At 34.6% G+C, this 27,307-nt stretch overlaps 1 protein-coding gene across 1 annotated transcript; it reads left to right on the plus strand.

The window, feature by feature from the left end:
- Nucleotides 1-847: 847 nt before the first annotated feature.
- On the plus strand, nucleotides 848-26,454 carry LOC149936874 (uncharacterized). Its single transcript, XM_090153737.1, has 7 exons — nucleotides 848-1,173; nucleotides 13,454-13,583; nucleotides 14,846-14,986; nucleotides 21,404-21,580; nucleotides 24,665-24,989; nucleotides 25,217-25,381; nucleotides 26,012-26,454. The coding sequence occupies exons 1-7, from the start codon at nucleotides 848-850 to the stop codon at nucleotides 26,452-26,454; spliced, it is 1,707 nt and encodes a 568-aa protein (XP_090009863.1).
- Nucleotides 26,455-27,307: the final 853 nt, after the last annotated feature.

Raw genomic sequence — 27,307 nt, forward strand, 5'->3', positions numbered from 1 at the left:
AAAAGCTAGTATTTAACCTCCATTTGGTGGAAGATTAATAACCGGCCCATGTTAACAGCTGTGAAAACACTAATTGCCAATGAAGTACCTGTATGGAGGGATATGAGATGCAATTTGGCATTATTTAATCGAAATAAACGACAGTTTTCGTTATGAAAGCGGTTTAATTTGCAAGAGGCCAAGCGCCTTGATCTCAAGAAGTTTTTTCAGTTTGCACAAAGCCACGTAGCGGGCAACGCGAGAAGCTCATAGACTACTGAGTTTTCACCTGGTAAGCAGACGGTTGCCTCTGTGCAATCTAAAAGAAGATTAATCGTCACTGTTAACTGAAAGTTGAATGCAGCGACCAGTTCGCTTTTTTAATGGTGAAACGATAATGACCATAGCTAATGTCATTAATAGACAATGAATTTAATAACACTTCGATAAAGTTTTTTAAAGAATCGAAATAAATGATAATTACTAAGAATTGAATTTACAAATGCCTCAGTTTTAAAACTTTACAACTCCGGCTCTAATACATGTACGAGCTCGTCGTACAAACGATTCTAGAACTCTTTCAAAGATTCCAACTCTGTTGTGGATATTTTCAAAGCCATCAAATTTCTGAGTCTCAGTCTTGTAAACTAAGTCTTTAAAATAGCCCTAGAGGGAAAAGTCATGTAGGTTTAAATCGAGATATCGTTCTGGCCCCAAAACTGGTCCACCACGACCTATCCACCTTAAAGGAAAAGACGTGTCAGGGTGAGCTCTTTATGTATGTCGCGGATAAAATTGGGTGGAGCTTCAACGTGCATAAAACACATAATAAAGACAGCGTATTAATTTTCATTTTAGATATTAAAGAATGTTTACTAAAGACCAAGACGTCAACCTGTTGACCATGGGACTCATCGGGTGTCTTCCGGACAACGTCCAACAAGCGATCAAATGTTTCTCGATTCGGCCCGGAAAGCAACACATTACATTCATATTTCCTTTCATGGAGGAAGCCATCAAGGCGTTCGCCGAATCGTTCTTCAGTAAAGAAAGTTTTCAGGCGAGAGACGCGAGCGGCGGAGCGGAATGCCAAAGAAGTTGCAGGGACTTCCAGAATGCGCTCTTTTTTGACGAGTGTCTCGAGGTCGTTCATGGATTCAAGACGTACATTACGCTTCTACCTCAGAATGGAAGGTTAGTTACAGCGGAATCCGCTTATCAATTTTACTCGTTCTGGCAAAAGAATAGTATACTATTTAACAAAAGTGGATATGGTATCCAACTTATAGAACAAAATTATATACACTGCAAATTTGAGGTACATTTAAAGAACTCAATAAAAACACATTAAGATCACCTAAAACGGTATCGATTTAAGATCACATACACTTGTGTTTGAAGAACACATACAAAGTGTCCTAAAAGTGCTCTAATCATGTTCTTAGCACTTTTCGACGTTCTTAAAACGTTCACATTATATGAACTAAAAATGTTCTTATGATCTAAAAGTGTGCTATTAAAGTGAACTAAATATGTTCTGAAAGTGTATGGTGCTCTTAAATTCCCAATTTAAGAGCACCTAAAGTGTTCTACAGATGTGGTTTTTGGAAGTGTACTTAAAATGTTCCTGGAAAAATAAAAACCAATTTAATGGAATTTTATTTACATTTAATTACAAATAAATAAAAATTAATTTAAAGGAATTTTATTTACATTTAATTACCAATAAAAATGAAAATGAATTTAATGAAATTTTAAATTTATTTGTTTAAATAAAAAAACCTATTTAAATTTCAAATAGAGATTAATTTAAGAAAATGTTAATTATATTTGTTTAAATAAAAAAACCTATTTTAATTTGATTCAGAAAGGAATTTTAGTGGGAAATAAAACTTCACCAATAATTCTAAGATACAGTCGACTCGGTTCAAATAATAACCCCCCCCCCCCCCAGGGTCAAACAGAAGTTACCCAAGGTACAGCAAATTAACCCAAAAAGACCTACCAAAATTATTTAATACAGCTGCCAGTGGATTACATAAAAGGCTAGAAAGTCTGGTACTGCAATAGAAATAGTACCTGGTGGCAGTACTTGACCACTACAAACCAGATTTGTGTTTTTTTCTCATACTTTTGTTATCCACTGGCAGCAGTATTAGATTATTTTGGTGCTTCGCACTTTGAATAGTTGAGAAATAACACCTGGTGGCAGTACTTGACCATTACAAACCAAATTGTATTTTTCCTATACTTTTTGTTATCCACTGGCAGCTGTATTAGATTATTTTGGTCACTGGCACTTTAAATAGTTGAGAAATAGTACCTGGTGGCAGTACTTGACCACTACAAACCAGATTTGTGTTTTTTTCTCATACTTTTTGTTATCCACTGGTAGCAGTATTAGATTATTTTGGTGTTTTGCACTTTGAATAGTTGAGAAATAACACCTGGTGGCAGTACTTGACCATTACAAACCAGATTTGTGTTTTTTTCTCATACTTTTTGTTATCCACTGGCAGCAGTATTAGATTATTTTGGTGCTTCGCACTTTGAATAGTTGAGAAATAACACCTGGTGGCAGTAGTTGACCATTACAAACCAAATTGTATTTTTCCTATACTTTTTGTTATCCACTGGCAGCTGTATTGGATTATTTTGGTCACTGGCACTTTGAATAGTTGAGAAATAGTACCTGGTGGCAGTACTTGACCATTACAAACCAGATTTGTGTTTATTTCTCATACTTTTTGTTATCCACTGGTAGCAGTATTAGATTATTTTGGTGTTTTGCACTTTGAATAGTTGAGAAATAACACCTGGTGGCAGTACTTGACCATTACAAACTAAATTGTTTTTTCCTATACTTTTTGTTATCAACTGCAAGCAATATTAGATTATCATTATTTTGGTCGCACTCAGCCCCACACTGACAATTGTGAGTAGTTAAGATATAGCACCCATTACGAAAGGTCAAGTACTGTAAACTAGGTGCTATTTCCAAAGAGTATAAAAACTACGTAACCTAGAGATGTAATGACGGTCGAAAGCAGTAAAGGAAGTTGTAGCAACCGGGGAGGAAGCGCCACTACGGCAGTATTTAGTACAATAAATAATAAAACCGGAGAAAAATGGCAGTTACGGTGTTGCGGAGGTGCTAAATTTGGCATTTTGGATATTTAATTGTCTAATATCTGTCAATTCAAAAAAGTGACAGTAATTGGTTACTGTTTCGTGATTTTTTAGTTAGAATTTGTTGATTCGTTGTTTCGGTGTTTATTTTCAAAAAGTGAAGAATAAGGCGTTTGTTCTCTAACGTTGCCAAGTCCTAAAGGTAACCAATTCCTTAAGGAATTTTCAAGAATGTTGAACTAAATCAAAATGATTGCCACTTAAAACTGCCGTAGTGGCGCTGCGGTACCGAAATTTGAAGTGCAAATTCACTGAGTGACTTCCCCCCCCGGTTGCTACAACTTCCTTTACTGCTTTCGACCGTCATTATATCTCTAGGTTACGTAGTTTTTATACTCTTTGCTATTTCTCAACTAATTTTAGATCAAAACACCCAAATAATGTAATAGAGCTGCCAGTGGTTTAAATTTAAAGTATTTAAAATGAAAAATCTAATATTCTGAATCAAAAAGTTTTGAACATTAAAATGTGTTCAAAACCTTAACACGTTATGCCTGTGTAATATGAAAAACTAGAGACATCTCAAGATCACTTTGAAAGAATAGTTTTCTTGATATGCGAACCAAACGTTCTTGAAATGTAAAGTGTTCTGAAAATTTTAATTCTACAATTTTAGAACACTTAAACACTTTAATAACACTATGGTTTACAAGAAGAACACATAATGATTTTTAAGAACATTTTGAGTTCACATAGACACATTACAAGATCACATGGGAGCACATAAGTGTTCTCGACATGTTCTCTAAACGTACCTCAAATTTGCAGTGTATTATACGGTAATTAATAACATGACCTGTAAAGGGAAATCCTATATACAAGTATTTCAGAAGGCGGTAATAATTTCAATACAGTGTTTAAATGATTTACTTATAGAAGTTAGACCAAATATAATTGTAAATAGGGTGGTGGCTTGTAATTCCGGACACTTTTTAAAAATCGATAGAAACATAACCCAATAACTAATTTGATATGAATACTTTATAGCGTATTCCATAGTTTGAACTTTTGCGCGTCTTTTAAACCTATTTCGAGTGAAAAGCATCTGATATTAATATTTCTATGACCTTTTTCCTGAAGCTAGTACCCGCTTCTAATTCTGGCCTAGAGTGTTTTAATTCCGAGAACTGGCTTCTAATTTCCGACCACAGGCTTCTAATTGTCCGACCGTCCTCTTCTAATTCTGGACACTCTCTAAAATATTATAATTTACATAATTAAAAATTACCTAGACTATAATAAAAATTTTAAATTATAATAAAAAATATAATTCAAATTAAAAAACTATAAAACACTAATTAAAAAAATTTAAAACACAAATTAAATAATTAAATTAAAAATATATAATACAAATTAAAAAATTATAACACAAATTGAAATATAATACACGACATAAATATAAATATAAAACATATTTAAATATATTAATAATTACAAATTAAAAATATATTAAAATTCCAAATTAAAAATATATTAAAATTCCAAATTAAAAATATATTAAAATTCCAAATTAAAAATATATTAAAATTCCAAATTAAAAATATATTAAAATTCCAAATTAAAAATATATTAAAATTCCAAATTAAAAATATATTAAAATTCCAAATTAAAAATATATTAAAATTCCAAATTAAAAATATATTAAAATTCCAAATTAAAAATATATTAAAATTCCAAATTAAAAATATATTAAAATTCCAAATTAAAAATATATTAAAATTCCAAATTAAAAATATATTAAAATTCCAAATTAAAAATATATTAAAATTCCAAATTAAAAATATATTAAAATTCCAAATTAAAAATATATTAAAATTCCCAATTAAAAATATATTAAAATTCCAAATTAAAAATATATTAAAATTCCAAATTAAAAATATATTAAAATTCCAAATTAAAAATATATTAAAATTCCAAATTAAAAATATATTAAAATTCCAAATTAAAAATATATTAAAATTCCAAATTAAAAATATATTAAAATTCCAAATTAAAAATATATTAAAATTCCAAATTAAAAATATATTAAAATTCCAAATTAAAAAATTGTAATAATAAATAAAAACTAGTAATTAAAATTATAGATAACTTTACCAAAATAACTTTTTTAATTAACAAATAATATGAATTAGGTAGGTAGGGCCTATACAAAAAATAAACAAAAAATTTTAGATTAGTTTGATCGTGAAATTATTTTTTTTTATTAATGATCGTGAATAGAGAGATTGAATCGTAGAACGAACGACAAATTTCCAACTTCGCGCGTTGCTTGGGAGGCGACGTTTTAGGGTTAAGGAGAGGCTTATTTCTAGCCGTGTTAATTGGGGGGAAATGAGGGGGCGAACGGGAGGTGAAATAACGCGTCGTCCGCTCTTAAAGTGCGGGAAAACTTGTGGTTGTATTATCGCGGATATAATAAAGTTCTAAACAGTCTTGATTAATATCGTTTAATTCAATTTTATTCTCTATAAATTACGAATGAACGAGTGACCTTTCAAGGTGTCCGGAATTAGCTGCTACATAAAGGTTTTTATAATTACTTGTAAATAACTAAATTTTAGGACAAAATGACCCCGCATATGTTAGTTTTGTAAGAAAAAAGTTTAAATTTTAGCAGAAATAAAGGTTTTTATCAAACGTTCACTTTGGACGAGATGAGAGCTTATATCGAGAGGCGCATGGGGCGGCATTCCCACAAATTGGCATTAGCTTAATCGGGCGTTTTAGGACTGTCGTTTAATAATCAGGAACGTTTTAGGCGATTTTGAAATTGTGTTCTACGTATAGCCCGGTTCCCGGGGCCTAACTACATCCTTTTAAGAAGGCCTACGGCCATGAAAATTAAGAATAAACAAATATAAACAAGTATCTGGAATTAGAAGCGTCCGGAATTACACGCCACCACCCAAAAAGAAAATCAAGACTACTTTGAGAATAGTTTATCGCAAGTTCACACAAGAGACCATCGAACCCCCCTCAATGCGTTAAGCAGATTTAAAATCATAGTTCTGGGAAACAATCCAGGAATTTTGAGTGCCAATACCAATTTCAGAAGAATATTTTCAAAATATTCTTCTGAAATTGGTATTTGTAACTAGAGCATTAAAACGAACCTCCAGTGAATTTGAGGAAGATGGCTTCAGTGAGAACTTTGATAATTATCTCTGGAAAACATTACCAAAAGGGATAATATTTCTAATGCTTTGGCAAAAAGCTCCCCTAATAAAAATAACATCCCTTGGAAATATCCACCTCATCAGGGCCGTGATGAGGGGGGGGGGCAGGGGGGGGCAAGGTCCCCGGGGCCCGGGCGAAAAGGGCCCACGAGGGACTGGTAGGGGGTCCGTTGCTGTAGGGCCCATTGAAGAAGCTCAAGGGGGGTGCAATTCGAAGGGGCCCGCGAGTAACTTTGCCCCGGGCCCCAGGATACCTCTGCACGGCCCTGCACCTCATTAATAAGAAAAATTCTAAATAATAGCTCGAATGAAAATGATTTCTCTCAATAGACCCATAACAAAAGAGGGGCCGCAGACGAGGCTTAAGTGAGACCTTTGGACGGAACATCCTGTTTGTGACGTTTTGAACCACGTGACCGCCATTGAAATATACAGGCGGAAGTAAGGAAACGGATGTTCCGTCCAAATGCTGAGTTGCCAGGTAAAAATGTTAATTTTCGGCCCCCCAACTTTCAACATGGGTCTATTAGAAGAAAACGGTTTAGAATATATGGCTGGTTGGGTGGCGAAGAAACGTTTCAAATATAATCATTAATTAAACTTAAATGATAATGATTGAAATGATCATTTATATTGGGTGAACTTGTGGTTTCATCTAATTTTTTTCTCAGTGAAGTTAAAAAGTAAGAAAGAAAGCATTTTTCGAAAATATTTACCAAATAAGTCACTGATGAAAATCAATTTGTTGATCATATTAGCAAAACAATATTTAAAACTAATAATTGGTGTCGTTTAAACATTATCAACAGTTACATTAAAACAATAATATTTATGAGAATGAAGTACCTTAACAGTATTAAATCACAGGAATCCAAAAAAGGGCAAAAATTATAACTTAGGTCGTTAGTGGAGCTCCATGACAAACCTTTCTTATCTTATCCAAAAGTTTTTGTTAATACCGTTACCCACAATCGCCAAAGCTTTGCTGAAATTGCTGTGATAGTTTTTCAAGCTAATTTCCTCATTTCTATGGAGTCATTCTTATCTTAGTTATGTTAAAAAAGGTTTGACATTTAGAAATTTTGGAAAAATATAAAAGTCAATTTCTGAACTTTAACTTCAATCCTAATCTTAATACCACTGAAATAGAAAAAATGTAAGTTATTTAGTAAAGAAGAAAAAAGTTAGTAACGTTAACTATTAATTAATAATATAACTTAGTTATATTTTAATAACTGTGATATTATAATCATAATATTTATACGGAAAATAAAATAAAATTTTGTAAAAATCTATATCTTGAGAAAAATAGAGCAGTTGGTAATGTTAACTATTACTTTAATCCAAAGTTTAACTTCTGAATTAAAATAAATGTTAGTTATAATAACTGTGGTATTATAAAGGAGTGAGTCATCTCATTTCTTTGGAAATGTTAAATAAGATTCAAGAAATAGTTACAATAAGCTATTTGTGATGTTTTAATAAAAAATGATATCTGATAACTAATTATCAAGGTTTTGGTATTCAGTAATATCATAAGTAACATAATACCCCTAAGTATGACATTAGTAAAATGTTCTACTACATCCTATCTTCACAGTGACGTCAATTTTTTTCTCGAAATAGCGCCACTCGGTAGCGGCGGCATGAACTAACCCAACTTCCGGGAACGTGATTCCCGCGGTTTTGAAAACAGTCATTTTTAGGCTTAAGGCGGAAACTTTAACAACGGAAGAAATTAAAGAAACTGTATGTATTTTCCCCAACAATATTAAATATTTATATTGGGCAAATGGTATTATATTAGAAATTCACCAACAACTCAAAATTTGTGGATCACTAGTGTTGTATATTGAGAAGATCCATCTCATTGATGTTTATCAATGTTATGCACCAAATACTGTAGACGTTAAAAAACCTTCAGCTTGTTACGTTCTTAATGTAACAAGGTTTTTCATTTAGTTTACGAATATTTTATTACAATTTCTTCCAGATTTTGACTATTATAATTTGAATAATTTTGTACCTGGATGAATGCCTGGTTTTGTCCGCTGTGATCAAAATAAAAATGAATTGATGAATTAAAATGTAAGAATTAACCTTTTTCAAACTGGAATAACTTTTACAATTGCTAATTACGCAATAAAAATATTTTTTTTCAGTTGAAACTTTGAAAATGACCCTAATAATATTTAGTATTTAGGTATAATTTTCCGATAGAGTTAGGCCTAATAATCCGACTACCATAACGGCCATTTTATTTCTTACATTTCGTACCTCATAATATTTTGTAGCGCTATATGATTGGCTAAATTTGAACTCTGACTCCTTTTCGATGACCAATAGAAAATCAAATCCCAAAGAGTATTCAACTTCCGGGTTACAGAGTTGCTAGTCGTTTTTCTGATTTATTGCTGGTGAAGAAAGGATGTAGTAATAAAAAATGCATGAGCAAGGCTACAAGTGTCAAGTTAAGTAAAGTATTATTTTACTTATGGTAATAACAGGGATCCATAACGCTACTTGGAATGAATAACGAATTTGATTCCCCGCCGTTGTGGCGAAACATAGTAGACGGAGCTTATAAGCCGAGTGTTAGCTCTTGGATTAATAATAGTAGTCCTATTATTCATCCAAGGTTAGCTCCTCCTCTCATAAAACCACGTGAATAATGGTTCGTTTGCTAATTAGGGCCTTTGGTGGAGTTGATTTTATTGTTAAAAGTTCTGATAGAAATAAGAATAAGAAAAAATTATAAAGGACTTAAATGATAGTATTGTGTTTAATTTGTTTGGATGTTATGATAACACTCACAGGATTTTGATAGCAATTTGCTTCACTTTATGCTTCTAAATCTGAGCTGTTAGGCCTTTGTTCAAGATTTGGAGGAAAATAGACTATCTTTATCGCTCTTTTCTTTGAAACTTGGTTACAAACCACAGGTTTTTCCACAGATTCTAATACCGGAAAAACCTCATCAACTATGCCGATGGATTTTGCCATTTTTTCCCGATGTGAAAACTAGCAGACGACTAAAAAAACCTGTATATTTTTAGTAACGAATCAAACGCGAGAGCTTTCAAGTCATTTAAAGGGCAACACAAGTGGTCATGCAGGGGGGGAACTATGTTTTCTTCAACAAGCCGTAAGTAGGTTTTCCAAGGATGATTTTATACAGCGCAATTTCGCTCTCATTCGCGAATTTTTCGATTTTCTTCGCTGAGTTAGCTCGCAATCAACGAACCCAGGAATTTAGGCCTAGCTTAATTTATTTATTATGGAGAAAAGAACTGGGCTAGTTTCCGAGAGTTGGACTTTGACATTTTCGATTTAACAATGTTTTGGAATAAAATTATTTGTGAATTGAATATTTTTAATAATGGAAGTTGAAACATTAGGCCTTGGACGCGGTAAATCTCTGCCGCTAGTCTCACATTGGATTAAGAAAATTCCACACCACACACTCTCCTATATCCCGTCTCTCTTAACAATTTCCATATCATTATACCCCGACATAATATTTATCTTTTTTTATTACATTTATTTTGTAGAAATTTAGGATCCGATTTGTCGGTAAGCACGGAGACTTCACTTTCCTCGGCCATTTTCGCGAATAAAGAATGCATGGATTTTGCGTAAAAACCGCGAGAGGCGCATTTATACAAAATAAATTCGGAAAATGTGGTTCTGCTTTTTTTACAGAGGGAAAGGCTATGGCAGATAGCGCATGCGCAGTCGTTCTTTTTATCTATAAGATAATTTACCCCCCTGCATGGTCACTTGCGTTGCCCTTTAAGGCGGTATAACCGTTTTTGGACCAAGCCATAATGCTCCGCCACAAACTACCGCGGGGGATATGGGGAGATATTCATTCCATGGAGCGTTATGGATTCCTAGTAATATGAAATATGCTGTTACAACCAAAAACATTTAAAAAACGGGTAATTTTTCGAATAATATTTATTTTAAATCACCTATATATATTTAAATATATATATTTAATTAGAATTTTATTTGTTTTTACTGGCAAACTTAAGTTGAATATCAGGTCACGTCCTATCTATAACTATACTATTTTTATTAATGACTACAAACTTTTTTTTAGTTTTCTACCATCTTTATTTTTGGGTCTTAACCCGTTGACGATTTACAGTTTTTTTAAGTGCCCTCTGAAGGAGAGCAGCCTATTTATAAGATCCCCCTCTGGGAGGGGATCAAGCTGGGGCTGGCCACGAGCGCGCGCATAGCCGGGTTTTACCCCGAAATTTTCCAAAGCGCCAGCAACCGGACTATACGTCGCCAGTGCCCATCCCGAGCATTGTTACAATATACGAACTATTTTGAAGAAAATGCGATATAAAAGAAAGGAAATGTGGGGCTTTTCCACAATCCTTTTACAGAACTATTTAGAAAATTTCAAGAATTATTTTTAGCACAAATTTTGAGAATAAATTTTACAGGTATATTCTAAACTACACTTATACAACATTAATTAATACAATATAAAAATGAATATGTTTATTAACAATAATCAATTTTGATTCAAGCGCCTTTTTCAACAAAGCGGAACAAGAGCTTAACGTCTAGCTAGCTATTAAAAAAGATTTGTTCACAACTTTATTTTCCATCCTTCATTATTGGTCTTGTTCATTAAGACCCTAAAGGATTAATTATGTTCCGTTCCTATTTAGCTAAGTACTCCCGATTATATTCATCCATTAACATTGTCTGCTGTATACTGCAACAGCATGTAAACTCCAAGAAATTCGATATACAATACACTTTTTAAGACAGTTAATATTAAAGGGGTTAAGTTTATAAAATTGCTTCTATAAAAATGAATAAGTGTCAACATTTAAAGGTTAAAAGAAAGTTTAAGTATATTTTTAATCAACATTCATTTTACAAATTTGATACACCATAAGATTTATTATCGAGACGCGGCTGGGGTCATTTTGACCGACGAGCAACGAGTAGACCTTTTCGGCGCGACTCGCGAGCAGCCCGCTAAATTTTGGAGGAAGGGGTCCATCGACATGGTTGGCCAATACCAGAGAGGGAAATACCAGCGCAAAATTTTTCTGATCAAATTTTACAGAATAAATGTTTACATAAAATAATTTAATTAATTTTTATTAATTGTAAATATTTACAAGCTCATGTTTATCAAATATTATAGAACAAATGTTTCCAATAATGTTTCTAAAGCTAAGGTAGTAGTATTCAAACCAGGCTCGAAAATTAATCCGTCTAAAGTTTTTACTCTCGAGTCTCGACACCGCTACTTATGTCATATCAAGAGCAAGGTCTATCACTGCTTTCTCAAGTGTTAAACCTAATGGCGTAAGCTAGTTGCAGTTGATAATTATTATTATTGTTTTCGGGTACAATTAGTGGATCCCGTTTTGAACGATACGGTGGCTGGGGTCATTGCTTTAATATTATCGTACACCGTCGGTCCTGCGTCGTTGCTTGGAGCACCGGTAAATACACTTTCTGACCACGTGATCTTTAACACAAAATAGGAAGGATTTCAGTAAGTTTCAAGTATATTATGATACAAAACCATTGTTTCTTAAAACATTAAGAACTGTAAATTAATATAATCTATATTTAGCTTCTAATATTTTTAATTAGTCAATTTATCGTTTTTAAAGGGAGTAGAACACTCCTTGTTTTGTAGGGTGCGCCATAGCTTCTCTCTTTTCTCGCTCATGGCGCTAGTCTAGAATAGTGTTGTAAGTCGGAAAATTTCCCGCTCGGAAAATTTTCCGGAAAATTACCGAGGCCTTTTTTCCGGAAACTTTTCCGTATTTTTCCGAAAAATATTAAAAACGTTTTCATTCCATGATTTGCCTAATATATTTTTTGCAAATTTAAATAAAGCGGCATTTTCACCTCATTTTTTCTAATCTAAAAGTAAAACTAAACCTATAGACTAGTTTAAACTGGTTGAAATGTAACAGTATTAATGTTTTGTAGTAGGTTTACTGATATTAGTCATTTTAAATCGATAAAAAGTTTAAAACATTAAAAACCCTTGAAAAGTAATTTATGTTTAAATTTTTTATTTTTCCGATTTGCGGAAAATTTTCCGGAAAATTTTCTGGAAATTTTTCCGCATTTTATTTTTCCGGAAAATTAACAGCCCTAGTCTAGAACGATAGTAGAAACACACAATTCTTCTATTAGGCGAAGCGTGCCCACCCTAAAGAGGTTTTCTCACTTGAAACCTTTATTGTTTCATATTTAGTGTTCATTTTTTAAATACACCCTTAATTTACATATAAACAACAATATCTGAGCTATAAATTAATTATTTTCATTATAGTTTGGATATTTATTCAAATATAATTTCTTAATAATGAGGTACGTGGGTTTAAAGTCACGAAACGGGTTCTAGTAGATATGAGAAATCAAAGCAGTACCAAATTGGGGATACTTTTAGTGTGATTATCCGTCAAAAATCCCTGTATTTCACTTTACGTACAACATCTGGTTAGAAAATGAAAAGGTTATACTTCCTTTAACCGACCAAAAAGTTGTAGAGGCAATTAAATTAGTTGTAAATATTTGGGTGGGTTATTGACGCTCCCGTGCCTCCCCTGTTTCTTACGCCCCTGGCTCTCGTAGACAGTCACTCCGGCAAGGCGCAACAGTATCACCTGCCTGGATCTGCTATTACGTGCAGAGGATGAGCTACTGGTTTTTCATCCAGATTATCCAAACGGCGTTGTGGACCTTGAAAGGGAATACAAGGTTTCAATATTTGCCACTCGCTCGTTTAGTTTTGAATTTTATTTGGAGCTGTTTGGTGGTTTGTTGCGTAGGTATAATGTCCCGAAAATTGATGGTGTGTACCCTTAAAAGGGCCTTAGAGGTCATATTAATCAAAAATATATATATTTATAAAGTGTTTCGATTGTAGCGTCTTTCATTGCTTAGTCAGGGTAATCGACCAAAAACCAAACATATTTGATCCTAAAGCTCCTATTAAGTAGAACGAATTTTCTAACAATCTTTAAAAAAATGCTTCAGGTTTATAAAATATTTTGTTCTTATAGCGTTTACTTTAAGCCATTGTATTAATTTGAAAGTCAACTTTTCAGAAACATTCTCCCAGTGGTGCAACTTACGCTTTATCAACGAGATACAGAAGAAGGAATTTTGAGGCATTTTCAAAATATTTTGAAAATAATTTTGGATCAACGTTCATCTACAGCACTTTGCAGCTTACCAGTAAGAATTGAACTTTTTTATGCATAGGCTATATAAAATCAAAAATTTATTTGTTAATTTGCAAATGATTCATTAGCGCCTTAATTTGGTTATTAAACGAAGCGCTTACGTTTAAAATATCTAAATATAAAGTTCCGTTGCTTTCCTTTTCGTAGTGAATGAGAAATAATTAGTAGAATGCCAAAACAATTTGAATGATTGGCGTCATTGACTACGCTTGGTTTTCATTGGCCGCTATCCCCAACATAGAGTTTAGGCTTGGATACAAAATACTACTGATTCCGAAAAATCTCCAGTAGAATCACTGAATTTTGTACGCGGGTGCTAAGGTGGTTTTAAAAACACGCGCGTACTCAATTGAAATCGCCATATTTAAAAGGGTAAGTTTAGGCCTTTAGGGCGAGGGGTAAGACAGTCTCAGATAATCTGTACACCGAGTTCGTGTATTTAGCACTGTTAAAGGTGTATATTTTTAAGAGTTCGCGAGTTCCATTTAGCACTGTCAAAGGTACGGCAGTGTACACCGAGTTCGCAGAGTGTCTTACCCCTCGGTTTAGGGAGCTGTTGGCTCGCGTGGCATGAAGGGGTTTCCACCACCCAACTACGCAATGTATTAAAAGTCGGTAGATGACTTGGGCCAAAGCAAGTGTCGGCTCGACGTGAATTAGCTCTTTTTTCAACGTCACTATCGTCGAAATCAAAACAAGATACTTAAGCTACATTTTGACCCAAAAGGCGGAACATTAAATTATCCCTCGCGTTGAATAGCTTATTTGTAAATTTGTCAATAACTTGAATTTTGTAATTTTTAACAATACGCTTTTTATGTGATATATAATTTAAGTTAAAGTCCACTAAAATTATCTAACTATAATAATTATAATGGTTCTTCGACGACGTTATTGTTTCACTATTTTGAATTTAAGCTTCCTTCGCCATTAATAGATGGCACCCCGCTCTCCAGTAAAGTCGTTTTTTCTAAGAATCGGATAGATTCATTGCCATCTCTAATAACAAAGGCTTTATCATAATGCAGGTGGTATACTAAGCCTAGCTTATTATTATAAGTATAAATAACTACATTCTTGTTGCCATCTAATCAGAAAAATTTAATATATTAGATTAACTTTGGAAAAGAATATCAAGTTGGGAACTTGCACTAGGAACTTTTATTCAACGGTGGTGGGCGGCTGACTAAAATCATTTACATGATACACCACAATTGAATCTTTATGTACTAACGAGTTCAATATTTTCGGCAGTATTTTGTGGTAGATATGGATGTGAACATTTTGGAAACAGTGATCGGTATCTGTGTAGACACAATAATGGAATACCACGGAGACGCTCTGCTTCAAATTCATTATTCAAGTGACACCGCTGAAATAGTGGAATTTATTAAGGTATCATTCCAAGATTTGTTTTTTTTGTTTCAATATACCTGATTCTATAAATTAAGAATTTTTTTAAATGTTACAATTATAAGTTTAGATTTTGCTAAGTAACTAACCATATTAAAAAACACTGCAAATTGAAACCTCTTAAATTTCGATTTCTAATATTCGCGTTGAGATCACCAAAAAAAGTCACGACATAAGATCATAAACTTGTGTCCTTTTTTCTATCACGATGGTAATATTTATCAATTGTTTAAAACATTTTCATTAATTTTATAGCAATAGATAACGAGTAATAATTATTTTACAGAACGATGTTTTACTATGTTTTCCGAGACAAGCTTTCCAATAGATTGTGCTTCAAATTTCATATATAGCTTATTACATAGAGCTTTGAAATCCGCTGTCAATGAAATATTTTTGCTTGCCAAGCGATTTTTAGGTTAAATTTATTTAGGAAAATGTATCAATACTAATACTACCGAAACCCATAGATGGCGCCAAAACCGACGTATATACGTAGAAAAAAACGTTTTAACAGTCATTGCCGGATTAAGGGGGGGGCAGAGGGGGCAATTGCCCCCGGGCGCCATCCAAATAGGGGCGCCGAAGAAATCTTGTTATACCCATAGCGAATTCGGAAAACACAAAAACATCTAAAAATAAAATTTACTCGTTTGAAATTTGAATAATGGCATTGTTACACACTTCATTTTGGCGCTAGAAAGTTTTTTTAACAGTTAGTTTTAGTGACTGAGAGGGAAGAACGTAGCCCCTTTTTGATTATAGGCTAGCATAACAGCAACGAGCAAACTCGCGTTGAGGCGATAATGTTCCGACACCCAGCACCATCCACGGCAATCGTGTCTCTCCTCGCGTTATACTTCCTTACTATTAGTTACGTCATCTGGGAATCGTCTACTCGTCGCTGTAAATGTTAGCCCTGGTTGTATTTTGATTGTTTTTTATTAAACTTTTTATAACAGTTAATGTTATAATATAGACAGTAATTGTTGGTTATTTGGATTTGCAAATGTAAGTAAACTTTAAATCATAATTTCAAAAAGTTTATTTATTTCCGAGCTCAACCTAAACTTTTTAATGTAATTTTTAAATATATCGCGTGTTAAATGGGCATTCAATATTTATTAGGTAATTGTTAAGTTAACTACGGTTATTGGACATTAAGATCGGTAACGAGTAATAGAGTTTCAGTGAGTCAACAGACAACAGTCAGATAATGGGCCCCTAAGTGGTATACACAAAATATATATCAATATATTTTTATTGTATTATACAAAGAATTATTTTTAGGAAATAATGAGAGACGTTCTACGGTTTTCTACCTTTGCCTTTTTACCGAATTCTTCGACTACTAGAATTGGATTTTCTCTAAGCTTATTGCAATATTTTCCGTGATAGAAATAATACTTATGTTAAAGTAAAGCGCATCGAAAAAATCGTTTCCTGACATTTTGAAATCAACTTTGTAGGGTTTGGATTAAGATATAAGTGTTTGGTATTTTGAAACCCGAACTACAAAATGCACCTTAGTTTTCCAATTGTGCCGAATTTTTATTAACTCAAGGTACCCAACCTAATCCTTTGCTCGGGTCCGGCTGGGCCGTCGCGCTAATGTCAGTCAGTCTTTTAGATAACGAATACTAAGCAAATAATTTGGGTTAAATGGTTAATAGAATAATTATTTAATTCGGACAGTGAGATTTTGACAATGAGTGAATCAATGTCAAAAAAAGCCTAGTGGATCTCAAAATCAAAAACGTGTAGCGTTCAACTATTTCGCAAGAAAGACTTAGTTCTTTAGCTCTACTCGCTATAGAAACGAATTTATTAAACCAAATCAGTTGGGAGGAGACAATAAATATATACTTGCTAAATCTAAAGGTAGAAAAGTAGCATTTTAAAATAAAACTACAATTTAAACGCGTTACTTTCATTCTGCCTGTATTTTCTTAAAAGTTAAATTAAACGCATTATGCCTAATAAATGCGCTGCAGTTAATTAATTAAATAAATAAATAAAAATCTTTGATATTAAATTAGTCTATCAAACCATCTCTAACCGGACGGGAAAAGCTGTAGCTTCCACCAGACTTGTAAATAACGGCAGTCCACGCGTCAAAAACCCCTGAAAAAAATCCGGGACTCCTAAAAAAATGTCTTTAGAAGGGGGTAAAGAGTCCACGGGACTCCCTCAAATTATATCGTTAGCTGTGTAAAAAGAGGGAAAATTTCGAGAATTAAATAAAAAGTTGAATTATTTTTATCTTTGAGGTATCTGTATAGTGTATACTGACCGCCACTATTTCAGCTCTCCGAATATTAGTCGAATTCCCCACGGAGCTACAGCTCCCCTATCTGTATACTTATCTGTGAGGCCTATAGAAATTGACAATGACCAACGAAAAATTTGGAAAACTTGGGCCAGCCATCTTTTAACTTAAACAGGTGTGGCCCGTGTGGGGAATAATTTCCATACTAGTCTAAACTAACGAAGTGTGGGGAATAATTTCCATACTTCGTTAGTCTAAGACTAACGAAGTGTGAGGAATAATTTCCATACTTCGTTAGTCTAAGACTAACGAAGTATGGAAATTATTAGTCCATAATTAATAGTCTTGCTCTGTATTCCATTAGGCACAGTAATTGTAACAGTGCCATTGAAGACCAATTTTTAATCCATTACTTTATAGTAGGATCTATAGTCTAATGTGAGACTAGCCCTCGCGAGATGTTTTAGCAGGCGCGAAGATAGAATTGGCACACTTTTAGGGCTTATGTCACTTTTTCTAAATTAAATATATAATTCAATACAGTTTATTTATCCCGTCCAGAAGTACAAAATGAAATCTATTTATAACCGTAAAATATATAAAACTCATTTATGATTTTACAAACATAAGCGAATAAACATGCTTTATAGAAATATATATATAAAACCAATAGGCGAAACTATAAAGTCCAGAGGGGCTGAAAAGATGGTAGTCACGTGACTTTGTGGAGACCCGCAGCGCCATCTATCCTAAGAAATACGAACTATTATTCATTTTTATTGCTAATGGTGGTTTAAATTTTGATCGATTCGTCTAAATTATATATTTATTATTATTATTACAAACATTTTGTAATAGAAAAGTGTAAGTTAATTAGCTGGAAATAATAATGTTTTTCTTTAACGTCGCACGGCCAACTATGAACACGAGTTACCGAATCGAAATTGGCTGTGAAAAGGTGGTCACGTGATTTTGTTTTCCCATTTTAACAAGTTGGTTAAGACCAAATTTACTTTATAGAATCGCCTATTGAGTAAAGGGATTGCTAAGAGACGCTTTTCCCAGGCTGCCAGGTCGCTAATTTGAATAGCTTTATTGTGATGAACAAAGCACATTCAGAATAGTCGAATAAAGTTTCAAGGGGCTGGCAGTTTGTATGAGCCTTACTAAATGTTACTTACAAACAGTTTTATACCAGAACCTATATTATAAATAATTTAAATTGCAATTTAGTAACTTATAATTTTTTATAATAGTATGATTAGCTTTGTAGAGATGATACACTCAATAAATAGGTTTAGTTTTGAATTAAACGTAAATTAAATTAACTCGGCTAATATATTAATTTTTATGGTTATTATTATAATTGTTTAAGTAAATGTTCCGTAATTTAGGGTTAGGTGTCTTTTCCATGGCTACTCTTCGTTACGAAGGGGATAGAAATAGTCACATGATAGATATTAAGTTCCCCCTTCTCGCGAAGACTCACTTACTTCCCCTACATCATCACGTCGTCTGTTCCATCGTGTGGGCGATAAGACGACGGAGCAGACGACGCTATGACGTAAGATAATCTGGCTACTCATATAACATCATTTACTTCGGGAAAAAGACACTACTTAATATCTTAAAAAAGGAAGCATTTTATTATGTCATATCTCTTCGTTCGGTGGTATTCTCTAGAAATACCTTGTGAGCTCCTTACAAAGGCTCAATAACGTCTCGGTGCTAAAGGTAATTGCTCTTGTATTTTGAATTACAAGTTTTAACATATCATTTTCTTTTTCACCAAAAACCTTGATAACCAATTTGGTGCTTCTTGAAATTAAATTTCGTTTTCTTTGACCAATGTAGATTAGATTGTAACCATTCTATGTTACTTATCGAACAGATTTGTTATAAATTTATTGGATAGAACGCTATTCTAATATTACTGTTACTTAAATAGTTTCCCTTTCGACTCACAGCAAAAGGACCCGGGTTCAATTCCAGCTTGTGGCACCTAGGAGCAACAAACACAAGGAGAACGCAGCTAGCCTTTAAACACGCTAACGCAGAGTTGTGTACAAATTTCATTGGACGAACCTTTACGCTGAACGTATTACGGACGGTGGGGAAGACAATTCCCGAATTTTCCCCTTCCGACGGCAGCAGGCGCTAAAGCGTCTAACCAATGAAAAATGTACTCAAGAAAATGCACGACTTTTGACGGGTTTGCTTTCTCCTTGTGTGGGGTGCTGTGTTTGTTGCTCCTAGGTGGCACTGGGTGTAAACTAGGATCAACTCATTCTGCGTTTCCCCCGAGTTTTTCATCTTTTCATTGAGTTAAGGGCAGGGCCGACCCTACCATAGAGCGAGCGGAGTGGCCGCTCCAGGCGCCAAGTCTCAGAGGGCACCTCAGTGATATAGAAAAATAAAGGAAAAATATTTTTATATTAGGGGCAAGCAAGGGGGCGCCATAATCGGATCTCGCTCCATCCTAAAACTTGCCTTGGGCCGGCACTGCTAATAGTTAGTGCAGCGAGCTGTTGGCTCGCGTGGCATGAAAGGCTTGCCACCATCCTCTTACGCATTGTAATATTTAATAATAAGGAAAAACAATTATTTCTTTATTTTTAGGGTTAGGTTTTACATTGGTTTGGGGTTTTTCTTATCTTGTTTTAATGTTCATTATTTAAACTTTTTTTCAACTATTTAGCGATTGAAGCTCTGATTGGTAGCTCCATAAAAATTACTTCATTAATTATATCAGGAAAATCTCTTACAATTGTATTCGGATCTGTAAGGGAATAGGCTAACACTAATTTTTTTAAATATAAAACTTGGAAGTGAAAAGCTTTATTATTATTAGATACAATCAGGAAACTATATACATGTAGGTATACACTTGGAATGTCCAAGGAAGATTTTTACGGCCGTGATGAAGCTCGTAAAAACGGGCGTGTCTTAAAGCGGGAAAACTCACGAGAAAACTTTCGCGCCTCGCTACCCTCATTCGACGAAAACTCGTCATTAAGCCTAGTCATGGTTATTATATTATTAGCCATAGAAATCCTATAACATAGAATGATTCCGTATAAATACCAAATGGGCGAATTACATTTTCGGAGGATTCGTCAGTATCAGCCAATCACGATTCAAAGAGTGACTACTGCAACGACTCGTTGCCATCTAGTTTGAGTTACTGAAAAGAATAATTCGATTATGGATTACGTCACCTTAAGAACCCGCATTTAATTGGCCCACGTCAATCGAATCACGGCCCCCTGCACGAGCTCACGAGAGCTATATAACTATATAATCATTAGTCGTTGCTACAAAATGTCTTGGCGTCAGGTTCTCCCGTAGACTGGAGCATTCTAGGTAGGAGTATAAGATTTCTATGTTATTAGCTTACCTGATTATCTCTTTCATAACCATACAAATACCTGAAATTAGGTATCACTACACTTCTTTCGCGAAGAACATTATAATTACTTCAAAATATTAAGTACGATAACAAATTGAGGTTTTTAAATCCATTGTTTTATAAGCCTTTTTTTGCGCGGGAAGATCGCCTATTTGTTACCATGACGACGCATTCTTTTCGCGTCAAACCTCGAGCCAATGAATTTGAAATGTCGTGTTACGTCTTACACTTAACGTAGTTAAGCCTCGCCTTTTTCTCGACGCGCTTTCGTATCAACGTCCCAATGGAACCTTAGACATTCCAAGTGTTTACCTCTATAGTTTCCTGATACAATTAATTTAAATTTTCGTTCCATAAGATTTTTAATAGAAGCAATTAATAATACAGGGTTTCTGATTTTGCTCTGACATTTTTTCTCGAAAACTATAATAGGTAGATTTTTGAAAATTTCTGGGTAAAGACTAAAAAGGAAGTCAACTCGGCGAAAAAAGTTTTTTGAATTTTGCTTTTTTAGAAAGCACGAATGCGTTTTTACGATTTGCAGTGAAAAGTAATTTTAATAAATAAAATTTTTAGTTATTTATAATTTGTTATAACTAATCTCTTCGCCTGTTGAACTATTCGAGAATTCAGGAATTTAAGAGATTTCTCAAAATATAGTCGAAATGTTGGATGTGTCATAGCGGAATCTCATGTTTTTTTCGGGAAACATTTCTTGCAGAAAAAATACGTTCGTCCTTGCTTTTTGTCGTACCGAGAATTCCTAAAAATGAACATAGAGGAGACCGCCCAGCAACTGACCACGACAGATCCGCAATACTTCACTTCCGTTTTGGATTTGCTGCAAGCTCCCGGCTGCACGATACTCCACTTGAAGAAAGTCGACTCCATTTTCAAAGTACGTTTACGTCGGCAAAATGTAACGGAAGTTACGGAACACACGCATTTAGTTCCCTTTCACAGTGGTGCCTTGGGTATTAGCCTAGCTGATTATTAATATTCATATAATAATAATTATTATTATTAGTAACAAAATCTACACCAAAATCCTTCTTAGAATACCCATAAGAAAATCTTTGCCCCTACTGTGTAGCATCTGAGAAGAATTAAGTATTAAAATTTAAAATTTAATGCCCAATGCAGTAGCAGTTCTTTTTAAAATATTTTTAACAATTTTCAATATCTTATAAACATTCAGAGTGCCCTATATGTGAGCAGTCCATTGCAAGCTATAGTGAAATTCTTCACCGATTATTGCATGGCGGTCGCTATTCAGCAGACATCTTTTACGCTCAGGCTTCCGTTTAATTCCAACGTTCGTTAAGATTTTTATATCAAAAGTTAAAATTTAGGCCAGAGATTCCAACATTTCTAATAGGGCACTCTGAATGTTTATTAGTTTTACTGATATCTGCAGATTTCCGAGTAAAGCCAGAGTTCCTACACAGTACTGATGAGCCCCAAAAGGGCGAAACCGGTCTACTGTTGGAATCTCTGGCCTAAATTTTGACTTTCAATGATATCTTTACAAAAATATATTAATGTTAACAGAAATACGTTGCAAAAGATGATTAGTATTCAATCTAAGCGGGGGCAATTGAGATTATGAGTTTATAATCGTTTTGTTCATAAGTGTTAGCCATCTATTTTCCACGTATTTAATTCTTACTGAGTCATATTTCTAGGATGACCAAGTATTTTCGGTGAACTTCGAACCAAGTCATTAGGTGTAAAACACCCTATTTGGCCTCGTCGCTTATCGTTTTCGGCATGACGTTAGTTCTGTGCACTCCATGCATAACTATTAGCAGGAGTTAATGAGTAAATCTAATACTAGATAAGGATAAAATGGAACATGTACCTTCGTAGGCTCGAAGCGATTTTCCCGCCAAATCTCGTATTTGTACACTCCATCATGGCCAAAAATTACTTATGGTGCAAAATGTAAATTACCCTGCGTAGGGATATATAACTATTTATAAACCAAGTCCTCTATAACCACTTGTTGAGGTTAACGGTAATAGTAAGTGTAGGGAGCCGTCATTTGAGAGAGTTTGAGCTGTAAAATATCTTGTTAAAAGAGCAAAACAGAATCGAGAAGAGGAAAATCAATATATGACTGTGCTGTGTCCCTTCGGCCCACAATTTTTTTATTCCCAAACGTGTTTGGAAAAATCAACTGGAGACTGCGTGGAATCAAGTTTCCACAAAAGTAACATATTACCAAAAGTGTGTCAATTGGACCTATTTTTTAATGAATGTTACGAGCGAAATACAAGTTGGGAGGGGAGAAGGGAACGTATGCCTTTGGGAGGGAAGGAAGTTAAAACCAACAAATAACGCCTCGTAGTGAGGAACGGAGGAACAAAGTAGCACTGGTCAAAGTTCGTGTATTTTTTGATTTTTCGTCGTTCTGTGGATACGATATAATACCATAGACTAAAAAAAGATCCAGAAAGGCAACAATAAATAGTCTTTTCTGTGGTCGATCCAGGGTTGGCAAATTTTAAACAAAATGTTTAAAACAACTATTTTAAACAAATAACAATTTGTTTGAAACGTTTTAAACTATCTGTTTTAAACATGTTTTTTATAAGGTAAATTTTCATCGTGTTTTTGTAAGATTTTGGTTATTCAATATGAGGGAAAAGGTAGAAAAATCATTCCAAGGCTCTAAGAAAGATAAATTGTATTGATAAAGGGTAGTTGGATTTTAAGATTCTCTGAAAGGGCTCGATATGATTTCATAAACTTCCTACCAGTACAAAAATCCTACGAACGCGTTGAATTTTTTCTTTTTTTTTAAATAGAATGTATATAGCTGCCAATATACATCTATTTGGGACACTACCTATGCACGAGATAAAAGTAGGGTTGCTGTTTAGTCGGGTTGTGCCGGGTTTTAAGTAACAAGAAACACGGCCGGTCTGGACAGATCGGATTAAAACCGACTAGGCGGCACTCCTAGATAAAAATCGAGGGATTTCGTTCCCCTTTCTCGATTTTTTTGAAATTTTATGACGTGATGGAATTTTAAGATTATAGAGGTATATAAGTTATTTTTTATAACATTTTTTATTTGTGATGATTTATGACTGCAGACGTGCACATTTCAATAAACCAAACCTAAAAACAATGTGTGGATAACTAGCTATTTTCCCTTTTCTTAGTACTATGCAACCAAAAATTGCAGGATGATAGCTATATTAAAAACCATACTACCCTAAGTGTGCCAATAGGAGCCTTTCCTACAGAAAATCTTCAATTTTGAGTTTGTTCTAAACAGACCAAAGAAACGTAGGACTCGCGAATTCCGTTCAAGTACCCTTTATGGTATTTTTAGTGCTCGCGCCGCAGACGCCGCTTCGCAAACACATTACGTAAATTTCGTTACTGGAAAAAATGACGTCATTTACGTCACTTTCGTTAAACAAGGTATCATTGAAAAATTCATCTTATTGACACACTTAGGGTAATTGTGCCACTTATGATAATACGTTGATGATACCTAATATTTCTTTAAATGAGTTTACTCGTGAGTCTGATTCATATAAGTATAATGAATAGTTTAAAACGTGTTTTAAACATAGTTTTTTATTGTTTATTATGTGTTTTTTATTGTTTGATTTAAAAACAGTTAAAAACAATGAACCTTGTTTAAAACCATAAAAAACATTGTTTAAAACCATAAAAAACATTGTTTTTGTTCTTTTTGAAAAAAACAACGATTTTGCCAACCCTGGGTCGATCTCGAGTCGAGCATTCATTAAACCTTTAGCATACGAAAGTACAGGGATTGTCACACTTTTGGTAATTATGTCACTTTTGGTTTCCAAGTATATGAATATTTATCTCGTAAAAGTATAGTATATACTTTTGCTATCATTAATAATTTTTGAGGAACTGACACGCTTAAGAAAAGTGATTACAGCCTTATGGTGATAATCGTACTTTTACATTATGCATTTTTCTCATAACACAGAATCCAAGTTCCGAGAAGTGCGTCAAAGAATTCTGGAAGATTTGGGGCAACGACGCTATAGCCCGGAGGGTGTTTCCTACAGTATTCTCGTCGTCTGCTTCGAACTATTCCAGCTCTCTGTTCAGTAAATTTACGGGGACTTCGTTGGAGGGTCCTTCAACAGTTAGTCGTGACCGAATGAGTAGCTTGGACGGAGAGTGCAGAGTCGTCAACAGGGATGGCAGCGAACACACCATTTCAGTCGGACCGATTTCCCACGTCCCCCTCAAAGAAGGCCTTCAGAGCGTCATCAAGTGCTTGAAATCCCAAGATACGAGCTTTGCAGGTAAACCAGTGATGGGCACTTTTATTAAAGAATCGCTCGGTTCCCGCACCGCTCACGCTTGCTCGTGTGATATCCGCTCACGCTTGATCTTTTTTAAGAGGGGAAATTGTTTTGGGTCTTTAAAAAAGATAATTTAAAGCTCAATTTCGCTCAAAATGACCAAAACAGCCCAAAATGAGAGGAGCGCGCCCATCACTGTTCGTAACATGAACTTCCCTATTCTTTAGCAAATTACGAAGAGAGCAAGAGAGTGGGCCGACCTCCTCGGGGCATGTGCGCTTGTGGAGCTTGCAAGAATCACCAAACGAGTCCTGGATCAAGAAGAAATCCGAGGTTCGTCTCCTACGAGACTCGATTCGTGCAACACAGTCGAAGCTTAACTTCAACTAATGGTAATTAAGTATATTTTAAAGAAAGAAAACGGTTTAAATTATTTCATTATTTTTTTGGAAATTCAAATTCAATGTGAACATTGATATCAGGGAAAAACCTTCATTTTCTCATTTTACCAGGCCATAAAAGATGCGTGTGCAATGAGGGGTTTATTTGACAAATTATATATTATTAATAAAAAAAGATACATGTTAAAATTCACCCCGACGTTGGGCAAATTTCTGCTTAAATTTACTGAAATATAAATCTAAAGACGAACCGAAAACTCTTGATTTTTCAATGGAAATTAGTATGGAACTTTTGCTCCCGAAACCGTGCTTAAATTGTTTAGCTTATAGTTTGATAAATTTCGTCGTAACGGAAGTGGCTCGTTTTAGGGGGCGCACACCACCATTTCAGCTAGTTGAGGCCCACAAGTTTCGACGTCCGCGACAAGGGGTGAAGGATCAATGGCGTAACTAAGATCTTCAATCAAGGTCACTTATAAATTACAGACTACAAAATACCAAAAAACCTCCCAATCGCACCAAGCTTTCGTTCTACGTCACCGGGGCTTATAAATATTTGGGTCTACGCGTGGTCCAATGTTTCGTTTATGTCATGATGGAATGGTAGTGCCTGTATTGCAGGTGCCCTTGGTGACCGATCAGCATTCCACCTTCCTTGTCATCCCAGCAGCATTCGCTCGAGTACTTTGGAAAACAGACACGTCAGACGAATCAGGCAAGCGGCGACATCCGCCACGGTGACCATCGAGACTAACGCCACTTCAACCCTCCGATTCCCGGCTTTCGTGCCCGACACTTACGCTCATCATCGATACGAAGCCAGCTCCGTCATCAGGGAAGATGTCCTACCACTCGTTGTCCCTCCGAGGAAGGCGCCCCTGTACCCTCAGCAGCCTCAAATGGCCGGACAGTTCCATGATTCTCGACGCAACGCTATCGTTCAACCGCAACCTTACATCAGTTCACACCGAAACGCTTTCACTCATTACTATCCGATCAGTTACAGGCTGCAGACGCCAACTCACTATCAATATAACGGTGTCATTTCCGATACAGGTTCCTAATTAATTTAATATGTAAATCTATAATGAATAAAAGTTTTCTTGATTATTAAAAAAAAATACTGGTTGAATCAGAATTCTAAAGTGACTAAACGTAGCAGTGGTTCGCAATTTCATTGACTGCGGATTAAGTCGTCTTATATTGTTACCCTTCCACTACGAAATTCGCGAATTGATCGCGGTGTTTTGTTTAATAAACGAGTAAAGTGAAATAGATTAAGTCGCTATCTAGCGATACCACGCACTGACTTACGGGAATTCGCTGTTTAACTTTTTTAAATGTTTTGTGTTTAAATTTTCATAGTGCGTTGATATTATTTATTTTCAAATAGTTTGGTGAGGTCATTGCTAAAGAAAAGGAACATCCATATTGCATTTCGCGAACTCGTATGACGGTACTGCTAACTTCAACTACGACAATTAGCTTTTTCAGTTTAAGTGCTGGATATTTGCCTTCTATGTAGACGTTTTGTGCCTAGTATAGAAATTACAATTCAGCAGTTAAGGAACTTCTCACTTTGGCCGCTACTTGGCTCTATGTAAACTAAAAAGGCTAATTTAGATTTGGTGGTAGACGAGCGCATGTCTACACACTACGAAATGTTTGAATGGCCCTCTTGTGACATTTCTAAAACGTTAATATTTAACCTATTGTGCAATATAAAAGCTTAACGTGCTTTTGGTAAAAGACTGACTGCCATATTAAGAAAATACAAAAAACAAAGGAAATATTTGGCTTATAGTGTTCTCCAAAGAGTGCTATCGAGTACGATCTCGTAGCGGTCTGATGAGTGTTCCCGAAATCCATTGGTTATCGAGATAAACTTTGAATGACCTTGACCATAAGTTAGAGGTC

This window comes from Leiobunum rupestre, chromosome 7 (genome assembly GCF_980474605.1).
Source record: "Leiobunum rupestre chromosome 7, qqLeiRupe1.1.hap1, whole genome shotgun sequence".
Lineage (NCBI taxonomy): Eukaryota > Metazoa > Arthropoda > Arachnida > Opiliones > Sclerosomatidae > Leiobunum > Leiobunum rupestre.